The sequence below is a fragment of the Tachypleus tridentatus genome, chromosome 13 (genome assembly GCF_004210375.1).
Source record: "Tachypleus tridentatus isolate NWPU-2018 chromosome 13, ASM421037v1, whole genome shotgun sequence".
Classification (NCBI taxonomy): Eukaryota; Metazoa; Arthropoda; class Merostomata; order Xiphosura; family Limulidae; genus Tachypleus; species Tachypleus tridentatus.
This window is the reverse complement of record NC_134837.1, coordinates 16,684,652-16,700,543: the sequence shown is the minus strand read 5'-3', so window position 1 is coordinate 16,700,543 and position 15,892 is coordinate 16,684,652. Positions and strand designations below refer to the sequence as shown.

At 35.3% G+C, this 15,892-nt stretch overlaps 1 protein-coding gene across 1 annotated transcript in view; it reads left to right on the top strand.

Moving 5' to 3' along the window:
* Window positions 1-15,351, top strand: part of LOC143238881 (uncharacterized) — a 28,600-nt gene extending 13,249 nt beyond the window's left edge. Inside the window, exons 6-8 of the mRNA XM_076479501.1 lie at window positions 3,266-3,431; window positions 13,368-13,451; window positions 14,377-15,351. Coding sequence (XP_076335616.1) covers window positions 3,266-3,431; window positions 13,368-13,451; window positions 14,377-14,612 — 486 coding nt within the window. The 3' untranslated portion in view covers window positions 14,613-15,351. The remainder of the gene's footprint in view (window positions 1-3,265; window positions 3,432-13,367; window positions 13,452-14,376) is intronic.
* Window positions 15,352-15,892: the final 541 nt, after the last annotated feature.

Sequence of the window (15,892 nt, the reverse complement as noted above, 5' to 3'; positions counted from 1 at the left end):
AAAAAGACATTTTATAGAATAAAGAAAAAGGCGTTATACCGAGAAACAAGACTAGCATTGTAATTTCTGATAGAATTATTAAAGGAATAGGGTATCTATTCTATTTGGAAGATACACTCGCTGTATAAAGTTCAGTCATGTTTTCCTTCTCAATTACTCCTATGAAACAGACCACTGATACACGGTATCAGTGCTTAGGGCAAAGTTGGTTTACAAAACAGAAACTTGTGAAATGTTGAATCACCGCGCAAGTAATAAAACTACCTACTTGAACTGTATGAAACAAAAGTTACTGTACTGTCTTGGTGGTAATCTTGTTTTTACCATTATTTCACAGTCTGAGGTGTAGTAAACACATCGCACGTGCTTTGTGATTTATACCATAAATTTTTGTACAACTCGTAGATGCTATTCAAATATTCACACTAGATGAAATATTTTCGAAGGAACTAATATATAAATCAATGGGTTAAAGTGAGACGTATACTCTGAAAAGTTCCTAAAGTAATTCTACTTTAACTCTATACTGTTCATTAAAGAACATTTTTGGTATTAACTGACTTGTGTGCGGCCCGGCATGGCCAAGCGTGTTAAGGCGTGCGACTCGTAATCTGAGAGTCGCGGGTTCGCATCCCGTTCGCGCCAAACATGCTCGCCCTTTCAGCCGTGGGGGCGTTATAATGTGACGGTAAATCCCACTATTCGTTGGTAAAAGAGTAGCCCAAGAGTTGGCGGTGGGTGGTGATGACTAGCTGCCTTCCCTCTAGTCTTACACTGCTAAATTAGGGACGGCTTGCACAGATAGCCCTCTAGTAGCTTAGTGCGAAATTCCTAAACAAACCAAACAAACAAACTGATTTGTGACTTAGGCTCCGTGCCCTAGAGGTATATTATTGGGCAGATGCATTGTGCATTTTTATGTCCAATGAATATTATCGGCAGCTAAACATACGTACTTTTGGATAAAAAATCGATTATTGATTTCACTCTTTGATTTTGGCTCAATATAAATGTTCTACCACTTCTTAAGGTCTAGAAATCTCTAACTCGTGCGTAAATTTAGATTTCAACACGGATGACTGCACAATGAAGTCAGTACCACTCTTATTCCTGAAATTAGTAACTGTTGAAAATAATCATGCAATCGTTCTTCATGTATAATTTGAACTGATCTAGAGACCCAAGACCTAAAATCATTTCATTTGCTCATTTGATTGTTATAATACATCGAACAAAATGGAAAAAAAACAAATAAACTGTTGTTACAAAACATTTAATATAAACTCTTCTGTTTTTCTTACTGCTCTCTAAAGACTTTAACAATCCAATATCTCTATATTTTCTCTTATTTTTGATTATTATATCTTTCCATATGCTTTAAGCTGATAACATCACCATTTGCAAGCAATGGATGTAACTATTTTTGGCAGATTAGAATTGTCCAGAAGACAAGAGCTCGTAACAGATACCACTATTATATCGACTATCTCCGTTGCCATTGGTGGATGTAAGCTGTCGGCCTCTAAAAATAAAAATAGTTCATACAAATTTCCATTAGGTGTTACATCCAATAAATAGGTTATTTTCCTGCTAATTTTGACATTGTAAAGTTTTTGAAGCTTTGCTCCTCGTTTATTATTCTCAGTAAGCACCTCAGAAGTGCAATTATGAATATTATAAGAGAGTGCTTATCGTTCTTGGTAACTCTTTCTTTGTTTGATGAATCCATCAACCATTTCTTGAACGTCACTTGTTATTAGCCTTAGACTTTTAGTGCAAGCACTGATTTAAATGTATTTGTCCATTAACTCTTTAGAAGTTTTTTATAGGATCTTTTTAAATGTATACGATTCTGTCGGGGGTAAAACCACAATTGCTTATTATTATTATGTTAATGTTGCTATCAAGCTCACGACTGTGATAACAAACTAATCTCCCGAACATATAAGACTTTCTTAGCAACTGTGTTTCTCTTAAGCCTAACTCGAGTAGAATGGTTCTTGTCATTGAGTTACCAAAATGGTTTCTTGCTTCTGATACTTACCATACCTTTTGCACACTGATACTTACCATACCATTTGCACACTGATACTTACCATACTTTTGCACACTGATACTTACCATATTATTTGCACACTCATACTTACCATACTTTTTGCACACTGATACTTACCATACCATTTGCACACTGATACTTACCATATTATTTGCACACTGATACTTACCATACTTTTTGCACACTGATACTTACCATATTATTTGCACACTGATACTTACCATACCTTTTGCACACTGATACTTACCATACTTTTTGCACACTGGTGTTCTAATCTTTTTGAACATAGATGGAATGCTATGTGAACAGAAGTTAAGAAAGGGTGTCCAACAACTAAATTTGTAGTTCTGTATCTATTGAGATGTATCCCTAATATTAAAACTTTTGCTGTATAGAAATGCCATATAAACTTTCATAACATTAATTGTACAATTAATAAAAAATTACAAAAGTGCTCGTGCAGTTTGTGATTATTATTCCATCAAATCGTTATTAATGCCCGAATAAAAACATATAAATGTGTATCACCTTTAGGAAGAGGTAGAACGTTGGTATTGAGTCACAAAAAACAACAACAACAACTGATAATCAATTGATTTGTGACAATACATATATTTACACCTAACTATTTGACCCGTTATTTTTATTCGTAATGTTAAACTTATTAGCACACGCTCACTGACATACAGTAATGTTTTATCTGGTTACTGTATAGTTCAATATAACGAAAAGAAACGTATATTTTGTTATCAACATTGGAATCTCACCAGCGAAGTTTAATGATTCTAATTAACGTATTACGGATCTCTCAAGCGACTGCTTTTGGCAGTTCATATTTTATTTACTTTGGAAACCAATCACATAACTTCTGAAAACGCGTGGAAAATTTTTGTTAGACTTTTATTTTTAAAGCTTGGTCAACTCTTCTTGTAATAAGTTGTAAACTCTACTCTTTCATCTGGTCAAATATCTGAGTGTAGTCTAATTAACTATTTGTATAATAAGCCATTGGTCCTACTGTTTCATCTAACCAAGTATCTGTGTAAAAAAACCGAAAGTCCTAACGTTTCATTTAGTCAAGAATCTACGAAACAAGTCACAAGTTCTACTGTTTCAATAACACAATTAATAATTTGTGGTACAGTAGCTTACACGTTTTTTACAATAAAAATGACATATCTATCATTATGTGTATTTTTTTTCTTCAAGGAGAAGCCCCACAAGTGTACATTGTGTGCGAAATCCTTTCCAACACCAGGGGACCTTAAGAGCCACATGTACGTCCACAACGGTTCGTGGCCTTTCAAGTGTCACATCTGTAACCGAGGGTTCAGCAAGCAAACGAACCTAAAAAATCACCTTTTCCTACATACCGGTCAGTGATTACTTGTGTTTTCTTTTTATCTCAGTGCTAAGCAGAACGTAAACTGATTAGAAACCTAATCTTTGTGTCAGAACAGTAAACGAATATGCTAAAACTGTATGATAAACGTTAAACAATTTCTAATTATTGTTCTTGCACTCAAACTGATGTTAACTCGTAGTTGATACTTAATGATACTAAACCATAAACTGATTAGCAAACACTAAATCATCACATTGTGTGGATGCATATTATTGTTATTCTTTGTTTTGGAAGATTGAGACAAAACAAATGTGAAGTAATTACTGGTGTTTTTATTTTATTAACATCCTCTGGTGTGTCATCGGTAAAGGTAGGGGTTCGTAACACTAAAATTGGGTTTCGATACCTGCTTTACGCAGACGACAAATAGCTTACGTTGTAGCTTTGTGTTACCAACAAATAAACGTGAAATTTACTGTAAAGAGATTTGCCGGAAGTTGGTTTGTTTTGACTTTCGCGCCAGGTTACTCATCGGCTATCTGGCGTCCCTAATTTAGCAATGATAGACTAGAGGGAAGGCAAACCTACTGCTAACTATTGAGCTAAACTTTTATCAACAAATAGTGGGAGAAACCGCCACGTTATAATGTCCCCCACAACCGAAAAGTCGAGTAGGTGCGGTAATTATGTTCGCAGATTACGAGTCGAACACCCTAAACTCCAGGCCACATGTATAAGTACAGTACATTATAAAAACAATCTAAGGATATTATGAAACCTTGAATGACATATTTGTAAAAATAGACCTCTTCTTCTAGATTAAAATGAAAGAAAAAATCAAAGGACGTAATTCAACACTTGATTACATGACCTGTTGCAGAAAGCTATATGTTTTATAAAACTCATAAACTGTTGCTAACTTTTAAAAAGGTAAACAATCTCGAACCTTCCGCACGAGGGAAATCTAAAAGACGAGCGTTTATGTTTATAAAATTAGACAAATCTGTCTTCCGCAGGTGAACGTTATAAGGCTTCCATCTTTCACGTCTAATAATATAAAGCTTTCTTCTACCATATTTGAAAGATATAAAGCTTTCCAGTACTATATTTAAAGGATATAAAGCTTTTCAGTACCATATTTAAAGGATATAAAGCTTTCTACTACTATATTTAAAAGATATAAAGCTTTCTATTACCATATTTAAAGGATATAAAGCTTTCTACTACTATATTTAAAAGATATTCAGCTTTCTATTACCATATTTAAAGGATATAAAGATGTGGAATACATCTTTATTCCACATGTATACGATATAAAGGTTCTTTATTCCACATGTATACGATATAAAGGTTCTATCTTCCACATGTATACGATATAAAGGTTCTTTATTCCACATGTATACGATATAAAGGTTCTATCTTCCACATGTATACGATATAAAGGTTCTATCTTCCACATGTATACGATAGAAAGGTTCTATCTTCCACATGTATACGATAGAAAGCTTCATTTGGTTATGAGCTTTTTCGCTCTTTCGTTGAGGTAGTGGAATTTAAGAAACCGATTTCACTTTTTAGATAAGCCCAAAGCAGGTTAATGTAGGTATTTTCATTAATGCTAACTGAAGCTTTAACGATTCTCAGTTTTTTGTTGCGATATATTTGCTTAATATTCATCCTTCTAATCCCAAGAATAACATAATAGTTTATTTTGATCTCCAATGGACGTTACACGTTCTGTATTTATTTATTTATATCTTGTTGTTTCTTTATCTCTTCTTTCTGACTTAACGTTACGCTTGCCTTTACTGTGTGCTAATGATAAATACAATATTTGTGATAGAACATTGAGTTGACACAGTAAAGTGAATTCAGCAGTTCATCCAAACTTTTAAAATTATTATGAACAATTTCTTCCTTCAAGGAAAATGTTGAGAAAAAGTCATATTATAATATGTACTTCAATGTGTAACGACTTTGTGGAGTTTATGTTTGTTTGTTTGTTTGTTTGTTTTAATTTCACACAAAGCTACTTGAGGGCTATCTATGCTAGCCGTCTCCAATTTAGCAGTGTAAGACGAGAGGGAAGGTAGCTAGTTATCACCACCCACCGCCAGCTCTTGGGCTACTCTTTTACCAACGAATAGTGGGATTGACCGTCACATTACAACGCCCCGACGGGTGAAAGGGCGAGCATGGTTGGCGCGACAGGGATGCAAACCTACGACCCTAGGATTACGAGTCGGACGCCTTAACACGCTTGGCCATGCCGGGCCCGTGGGGTTTATAATATGTTGAAATTTGATTTTATAATATATTTCTCTAAGGTTCGTACACGTGTATAATAATTCTCGCGCAAAGCTACTCAAAGACCACTTACACTAGCTGTTCCTAATTTAAAACTGACAGACCAGAGGGAACTCAAAATCACCGCCACATTTACCCTTTCTAAACTTTCAGCGGCCATACTTTAAAAAGCAATTTAACAGCTTGCTTCGTGGGGTTTACAACCTTTGGGCTAATTTCGCAGCTTGTATTTTCTTTCATACACAAACAGCTTGGATGGCTCGCAGACATTGTAAGTTATACAAAACACTCGGTATGATTAGGTGATTAAGGCGCTCGAGTCATAATCCGAGGGATGCGGGTTCGATTCCCCGTCGCACCAAACATGCTCGCCCTTTCAGCCGTGGCGGCGTTATAATGTGACGGTCAATCCCACTATTCATTGGCAAAATAGTAGCCCAAGAGTTGGTGGTGGATGGTGATGACTAGCTGCTTTCCCTCTAGTCTTACACTGCTAAATTAGGGACGGCTAGCACAGATAGCTCTCGTGTAGCTTTGCATGAAATACAAATGAACAAAAACCCTCTTTACCTTTTTATTATCCGCTAATGAACTTAAAAATACTGAGAGCAAGTGATCAGTACTTTCAAAAATGTATGGAATTCGTCTTCTATATTCACGTTTAGGTTCCTCTTCTGGTTGTCAGTCATAATACATTCTAAGCGTTACGTCAATTACTAAAAAGAAAGAGATAGTATATATGAACGTATTAAATAAAAAAGATAGGTAAACAATATTAACATTGAAATAGTTAATAAATAAAAACATTTTTCTTCAGAGTGGCTCGTAAGTCTCTACCCATCCATAGGTTATTATGTTATATTCAATTACGCATATATTTTTTTTTTTTTCAGAGAAATATAGCCGATTTAAGCCCATTTACACTTAAAAATGTCTCAAAGAACATGGCGTTGTATAATATTATGTAGCGAGAATGAGGGACAGCACACAGATACACTGGATGCATAAGACAAATGGATGGGTAGAGACGTACGGGCCACCCTGTACAACTTCAAAACGCCGTTAATATTTCGTGAATTCTGCTCGAGGCTACGTTTCTCCTTAGCAAGACAACGCTGTAAGCTGACACGTAGATTACTCCGTGCAGTAATGAAGTCAAGTGGGATCAGACACTTGAAGAGGGGTGTTTTCGATTTAGCTGTCGACACGGGTTGTTACTTTCAATCAGAAAAGCCTGAACGTAAATGATCAACTTGACAGATGCTGTAATCTGATCCTAGTATGACTTTCAATATCCTGGAGGAAGGTAGTTGATAAAAACTGGTCATGATTTTGTACCGCTGCATTTACAAAACCTGTTACTGACAAAGTAAACACTCTGCTGATAAACAATTAGCGATTTCGTTAACGTTCCTGAATTGTTTACATTATAAAATATGATATACAACAATCCAACTGGAGAGTGGAGTTCCTTGTGGGGATTCGATTCCTCTCCGTGGACTCAGCAGATAGCCCAATGTAGCTTTGCTACAATTCCTTGTGACGACTGACCAGAAAGGCTGGAACATTACTAAAGAAAGACAACATTTTTCGATTTCAATTTGCTGTTAGTGAAGACTAGCAAATTAATACACGGCTTTAGATTCTCTCTACAATTCTATCAGACAGTTGGTATGAATGATGAGATGTTATGTATTGATCAGCTTTGTATATTACTTAGGGACAAGATCAGATCGACCTCGTGTAGCTTTGCGCGAAATTTAAAACAAATCAAACCTAGGAACTTCTCAATATTAGCAAGTGAAATAGATAACATAACATTGGAATAAATAATGCTGTCCATGTGATACAGTTAGACCATTTTTATCCCCTGGCTTTTGTGCAAGTAGCTGAAGGCGCTATGAAAAGTGACTCGATCATTTTTAGACTAACGCTGACGACAAAACAGTAATAAGTTATTTTCCCATCAGGTTAGGCTTAGATCATAAGGGATTTTATTCTTGAATGGCATGTGAATATATGTAAATCATAGGGTTAATGGAGAAATCATAACATAGAGTATTTCTTAAGGGATGGGCGTGACCATTGGGTTGGCTTAAGGTACCGAGCCGTGACTCCAACCTCCTATGATCTGAGTTCCGTTCCGCACATTAGATTCGTGGGTAAATTATTAGAGTGCCAGTCAAATACCTTTATTTGAATTGAATAGCCCAATAGTTGGTTATGTTGATTATTTGCCTTAACCCTTGTCCACCAGCTCAAAAGTAAGAACGACTAACGCAGATAGCCTTCATGTAACTCTGCGCTAAAACCCTAAACGAACAAACTTTATCAAGCATATCGAATAAGAGAATTATCAAACTTATATATTTGAATCATGTTTATGACGTTAATGAAAGAAACGTATCACTCACGAAACTTTAAAATTAAACCTTAAGTTCTTTAGGTCTACGATAAGAAGTTTTGAAACAATAAAAAACATTTCTATAAATTCTATATTTTCGTTATGTACTGAAGAGTAAATCTAAAGAACATTGAAATAAAAAATAACAACAATCGATTCATTACGAGTTCGTCAACGAAATATTTACCATATCATTTGTATACCTATGTATTCTGGGTACCTTTGTTGTATTGAGTTGCAAAAACTAATGTTCCACGTCTTTGTTCCAAAAGAAATACAAGAATACCTGCATTTCTGGCGTAATTAAGCTAAAAACTAAGCAATGAGCCGTGTGTGCTCTTCCCACCACGAGTATCGAAACCCGATTCCTAGCGTTTTTGGTCCTCAGACATGCCGCTGTGCCATTGAGGGCGTCTACATTTTAACCATATTTCAAGTACAGTTCTCATTTCGTAGTAACACAGTTACTGAGAGAGTACTAGTTGGAAAGTGCTAACTGTCTCAACTACAAAGTAAGGGCAAACAATTCCAAACAAGCCTGGTGTGTGCTGAGTGAGCTAGAAAGATCCAAAGATCGAGATCAGGGTGATTGTTCCCTTCCTTGACAAAAGAACAAAATACCTGAAATCTGGGACAGTGTGATCTTTGTGACTCGTAAAATGTTTACGTGAGCGTTACTGATGACAAAATGTTTACTGTTGTTGGGATCACATTTCCTGCTACACAAACAAACTCAACACGTGTTACAAAAAACTATTCATTTTCAGGCTAAGCTTTATCTAAAGTTTACCGTGGAAACTATTAAAGCACTTAAAAACTTAGACCCTACAATTAAAGTGAGAATTTACAATGAATGAAACTAAGGAAAAATTGATAATAGTTAATTATATCTGTATCCAGTGTGAATGATCTATTTCGCCCAAAATTAAGCAGCTGAATTTCTTTCTATTCATATTTGAAAACTACATAAAAACTAATTATTACGGCGTTAGCTGGCTAAGTTGGTGTAGTTTTAACTACTTTTATATGCGTCGTTTACGAGTCATAATAAATGTAAGGGTTATCAGCACAACAGTGCTTATCTGTTCAAGCACCAATTGTTTATTAATATTATTTATTTTAATTCAGTTAAGTTTGTTTACTATTCAGAAGAACTGACGAATCAATATGATAGAATTACTGTCACGGAAAAAAAAAAACAGCATCAAGAAGTGAAAACTAAATCAGTAGTCCTAAGAACTTATCACTTAATTAATAATAATGTATGTTACCTGTTAACCACATTGTATCTATTCATTCCAATGCCGACGAGACCTGTCGAACCACCAGCGCTGGTCAGATCAGTTGATGTTGGACACATAGCAAAGTTGACGAGATACTATGTATATTATCAAATTACATGAACAACGGCTGTCATAGTGACATTTACATTAACTTAGGGGAAATTTCGGACAGCAGCTCGATATGTACCACTGTTTTACTCAACTCACTTCTTACTATTGTTTTAATTAGACTGTATGTATTATATTACTTTTTGACAAAAATATACTCTTCAAAAAAAGAAACGCAAAAGGGATATTTTTGTTATTTTAAAGAGAAATATATGTAATAACGTTACAAGCTCAGAGTATGTGAGGATACACGTGTTAAGGCACTGATTGTCAGACCAAAATGACAATAAAATTTGTGAACTTTAAAAACGGAGGAAAACATCAGATTTTTCGCCAAAACGCATTCGTGTCCAAATAATTTGTTTGAGAGGTCTGCATGTTCTGCAAGTGCAACATGTGCAAAATCCCTATAAAAGTGACGGGTTCTCGGTTTCCATAGCTCAATGTTAAGCCACCGACATGCAATACAGTTACGCCAAGACTGACTGAAGCACAACGCAACAACGCCATTGGTCGTTTGAAAGCAGGCGAATCTCGATCAGATGTTGCCAGAGCTGTGAATGTCCATCCAAGCACCATCACAAGGCTATGGAATCGTCACCAACAACATGGATCAACTCGTGATCGTCCACGATCTGGCAGACCTCGTGTGCAGGATGTTGACAGATTTGGTGGTGGCAGCGTCATGATGTGGGCTGCCATCGCCTATAATGCCAGAAGAGACCTTTTGCACATTCGAAGGAATCTTACGGCTCAACGATACGTCGACGAGATTCTTAGGCCCCATGTGCAACCCATCATGGTGAGCGTCAACGACGTTTTTCAACACGACAACGCCCGTCCTCACACAGCCCGACTCACCACTGTCTTCTTGAGACACCACATCATCAACGTTCTTCCCTGGCCCTCCAGATCACCAGATTTAAACCCCATCGAACGTCTTTGGGACGAGTTGGAACGACATCTGCGACGGCGACAACCTCAACCACAGACTCTACCTCAGCTTGTAGCAGCTTTGCAGGCTGAGTGGACAGCCATTCCACAGGATGTGATTCGTCATCTCATCGCTTCCATGGGCAGGAGATGCCAGGCAGTTATTGATGCTCACGGGGGGCATACTCGTTATTGACGTTGAGTGACGTTAAACGTCAACTAGTGAGTGTGGACTTCGCCTTTCCAGACTTTGGATGTTCAGCAGTGAATGTGCAAAGTTTCACACATGTCATACAGAACTACCCGGAATAAACTTGTTAACAATTTGTCTCAAATTTTGCTTTTTGCGTTTCTTTTTTTGAAGAGTATATGTTGCTATTTTACCTAGATTGTGATGTATCACTGTTTCCCTATATAATGAAATTGTTAAAATGATGAATTATAACGAATAAAAAAACGACACTGTCAAAGAAGTCTTGTCTGTTAAGGTGTTAAATAATAACTAATGACAAGCTGTACTGTGGAAAAAGTCTCGTTTGTTAAGGTGTTAAAGAACAACATTAATAACAAGCTGTACTGTGAAAGAAGTCTTATCTGTTAAGGTGTTAAAGAATAACTAATAAGAAGCTGTACTGTGGAAGAAGTCTTATCTGTTAAGGTGTTAAAGAACAACTAATAACAAGCTGTAGTGTGGAAGAAGTCTTATCTGTTAAGGTGTTAAAGAATAACTAATAACACGCTGTACTATGAAAGAAGTCTTATCTGTTAAGGTGTTAAAGAATAACTAATAACACGCTGTACTGTGAAAGAAGTCTTGTCTGTTAAAATGTTAAAGAATAACTAATAACACGCTGTACTGTGAAAGAAGTCTTGTTTGTTAAGGTGTTAAAGAATAACTAATAACACGCTGTACTGTGAAAGAAGTCTTGTCTGTTAAAGTGTTAAAGAATAACTAATAACAAGCTGTAGTGTGGAAGAAGTCTTATCTGTTAAGGTGTTAAAGAATAACTAATAACACGCTGTACTGTGAAAGAAGTCTTATCTGTTAAGGTGTTAAAGAATAACTAATAACACGCTGTACTGTGAAAGAAGTCTTATCTGTTAAGGTGTTAAAGAATAACTAATAACAAGCTGTACTGTGGAAGAAGTCTTGTTTGTTAAGGTGTTAAAGAATAACTAATAACACGCTGTACTGTGAAAGAAGTCTTGTCTGTTAAAGTGTTAAAGAATAACTAATAACACGCTGTACTGTGAAAGAAATCTTGTCTGTTAAAATGTTAAAGAATAACTAATAACACGCTGTGCTGTGGAAGAGTCTTGTCTGTTAAAGTGTTAAAGAATAATTAATAACAAGCTGTACTGTGAAAGAAATCTTGTCTGTTAAAGTGTTAAAGAATAACTAATAACACGCTGTGCTGTGGAAGAGTCTTGTCTGTTAAAGTGTTAAAGAATAATTAATAACAAGCTGTACTGTGAAAGAAGTCTTATCTGTTAAGGTGTTAAAGAATAACTAATAACACGCTGTGCTGTGGAAGAGTCTTGTCTGTTAAAGTGTTAAAGAATAACTAATAACACGCTGTGCTGTGGAAGAGTCTTGTCTGTTAAAGTGTTAAAGAATAATTAATAACAAGCTGTACTGTGAAAGAAGTCTTATCTGTTAAGGTGTTAAAGAATAACTAATAACACGCTGTGCTGTGGAAGAGTCTTGTCTGTTAAAGTGTTAAAGAATAATTAATAACAAGCTGTACTGTGGAAGAAGTCTTGTCTGTTAAAGTGTTAAAGAATAACTAATAACACGCTGTACTGTGGAAGAGTCTTGTCTGTTAAAGTGTTAAAGAATAACTAATAACACGCTGTACTGTGAAAGAAATCTTGTCTGTTAAAATGTTAAAGAATAACTAATAACACGCTGTACTGTGAAAGAAATCTTGTCTGTTAAAGTGTTAAAGAATAACTAATAACAAGCTGTACTGTGGAAGAGTCTTGTCTGTTAAAGTGTTAAAGAATAACTAACTTAGCTGTGGTGAACAGATAATCTACATCAGTATTTTTTAACCTTTTTGATATCTGCCATTTAAATTGTCTCAACTTTTAAAAAATACAAGTGTAACGAAAGACGAATACTTGTTAGATTTGAATATCCAATCAGTTTTTATTCACTTGATTTTGTTCACAAAATCTCGTGGACCGTCAATATAGTTTGGATGAACCGCTGGTTTAGAAACACTGCTCCAGATGTCTAATGATACTCAATACCTTAACTTAGGTGTGAGATCGGTGATTAAAAATAATTTTTCTCTGACATGTTTATTTAATTGTTTGGTGGAGAAGAATAAAAAAATATTGTATACGTTTGTATGTGAATTTATGTTTTACGGTATTGTACGCGAAGTTATTTTTAGAGATTCATTCCGTTTAGTTCTATAATACGGCCCGACATGGCCAGGTGGTTAATGTAGTCGACTCCAAGTCCGAGGGTCACGGGTTCGAATTCTCGTCACACCGAACATGCTCGCCCTTTCAGCCGTGGTAGCGTTATAATGTGACGCTCAATTCCACTATTTGTTGGTAAAAGAGTAGGCTAAGAGTTGGCAGTGGCTGGTGATGACTAGTTACCTTCCCTACAGTCTTACACTGCAAACTCAGGGACAGCTTGAGATAATAGCTCTTGTATAGCTTTGCGCAAAATTTAAAACAAACCACATTCACAGACAGACGCACATGTATATCTACTCATCATTTTATAGTTTTTTTTTCTAACATTTCTTTTTACTTCCGTATGTTTCGTATTTGTGGACACTTTGATTAGTTTTAGACTGATGTTTTTGCTTATTTCTTCGACGCGTTTTCCCACTTGCACATGTGAATTTTAAAATCATGTTTTGTGTTTTTATTACTCTTATTATATATAGAAATACTGAATCTTTCCAGGTAACAAGCCTCATGCCTGCGAGTTCTGTGACAAGAAGTTTGCTCTTGCTTGTAATCTTCGAGCTCATACCAAAACTCATGAATGTATGTAACGTAAACATTAAATCATAAATGGACAATGTGTTACCTAACACAAGTTTGCTCTGTCTCTAATAGACTTTAATAGTGAGCTGTGTGCCCATGAAAATTTGTATTGTCTCTATCAAAATAAGAGTAAAGCAGTGAGCTTTATACTTACAAAAGTTTGCACTGTCTCTACTGAAGTAAGAGTTAAACAGTGTGCTCTATACTTACAAAAGTTTGTACTGTCTCTACTAAAGTAAGAGTCAAACAGTGTACTCTATACTTACAAAAGTTTGTTCTGTCTCCACTAAAGTAAGAGTCAAACAGTGTGCTCTATACCTACAAAAGTTTGTACTGTCTCTAGTAAAGTAAGAGTTAAACAGTGTGCTCTATACCTACAAAAGTTTGTACTGTCTCTACTAAAGTAAGAGTTAAACAGTGTACTCTATACTTACAAAAGTTTGTTCTGTCTCCACTAAAGTAAGAGTTAAACAGTGTGCTCTATACTTACAAAAGTTTGTAGTATCTATACTAAGGTAAGAAGAGTTAAATAGTTACAAAGGCTTGTAATGTCACTACTAAAGTAAGTGTTAACAAATAAGCTTTTGGATGGATTGTGTAGTTATTAACCGACATATTGATTGATAGTTTATCATTTTATTTACCCCAAACGACAATATTATTAAATATGTAACCTCTATTTTGTGACTTATACAAGCTCAGGAAAGGGCAGAAAAAATTAGTTGAAATTAATTTGTTTCTCAAGATAAAAATATATTCTTTACGTATAATAAATTTCTACATTTACTGGATTATTCTTCACAAAATAGCTTTATTTATGAAATTCAAACACTAATATAAAAATCCAGGAACAATGACAATTGTAACGCTGTTTATTGTTTGCCAAGTTTTTTTATAAAATTTCATTGTTATATTTTGTTTCTAGGTGGTCTCCAGAAACATTGCTACCAGTGTGGCAAAAACTTTAATCTCTCTACCACTGTGTTTAATCTTGGATTTTGTCATAACTGTTATCGGAAAAACAATGAAATTGCCATGGTGAAGAAACAAGTGGAAGAAGATATTGAGACCAAGCCTTCGCTACCTACTGATCTTACCACTTACAATGCACTGTCAAACAACCTCAATGTCCCCTTCTGTATTGGATTTTGGATCAGATGATGTTAAAGTACCATGAAGCAAAGGCTTAGCTCTCACCTTTCAAACTGTTAAAAGTGAACAATTTCCTAAGCGTTAAATCGTAACTGACCAATATTTGAATAATGACTTTGTTTCACTGAGCTCTTGTAAATAAACAAAATAACCAGTATTCTTGTAGTTATGACCTCCATTTTGGGTGATGTTGTCTTGCAGTATTATTTTTCCCTTAGTATTGGATGGCTTTTTAAATAATGATCTCCAACAGAGTCAGGAATCTTTGGTCATTCTTTTCTCTGGATGATTCTTATAGAAGAGTTATTTGACGTTGTTGGAGTTTCTTAAAGAGCTGTTCTTCGATACTTTAAACGTGTCTTATTTAACTACTGTTTTAGTGATACCTGCTTTTATAGTGTTTTCTAAGGTTTTAAATGACTGCTGTGTCTTTGTTATCCAATACTGTTTGTTTGGTTTATTTTGAATTTCGCGCAAAGCTACACAAGCTGTCCCTAATTTAGCAGTGTAAGACTAGAGCGAAGGTAGCTAGTTATCACAACCCACCGTCAACTCTTGGGCTACTCTCTTGCCAACGAATAGTGGAATTGACCATCACATTATAACGCTCCCACGGCTGAAAGAGCGAGCATGTTTGGTGTAACGGGGATTCGAACCCGCGACCCTTAGATAACGAGTCAAGTGCCTTAAACACCTGGCCATGCCGGACTTCTACAATACGGAATGTGAATATTATTTTTCTATGACACTTTTGTCTATTCTACTTCTTCCATCTCCGATTAAAAACTTCTTGCGTCTAAAGTAAAATAATAAATGTTTAGAATCATCAGATGTTGTTTTTTTAATGTATTTTTCTTATTCATTATTTCACGTTCAAGGAAAGCGTATATTGTGAAAAAAGAACGTATTCTCTGAAGTGGAATGTATAACGGTTTTGAAAATTCAAACATTATTTAACACTGTTCGAATTAAACTTTTCTTATTGGTTTAGTTCTTTGAATGATTTTCCTTAAAGACTAGAAAAATTGAAGATTTTGTTATTCACAAAGTAACTGTTCAATGGAAATCTATCAAATATATATTTCCTGCTCATGTTATGTAATATTTCTGCTGATGACGGTCTCTGTTTAGATTACGTGTTTTTATATGAAAGGAACAATATTACGTCTTTCCTTATAATTACACTAAAAGAAGATATTCAGTAAATCCGGAGAAAGCCAGTTTCAGTGATAACGTTTGAAGTAAACTCAAAGAAAATGTTTTATTTTACGAGGGTATCGAATATGTTT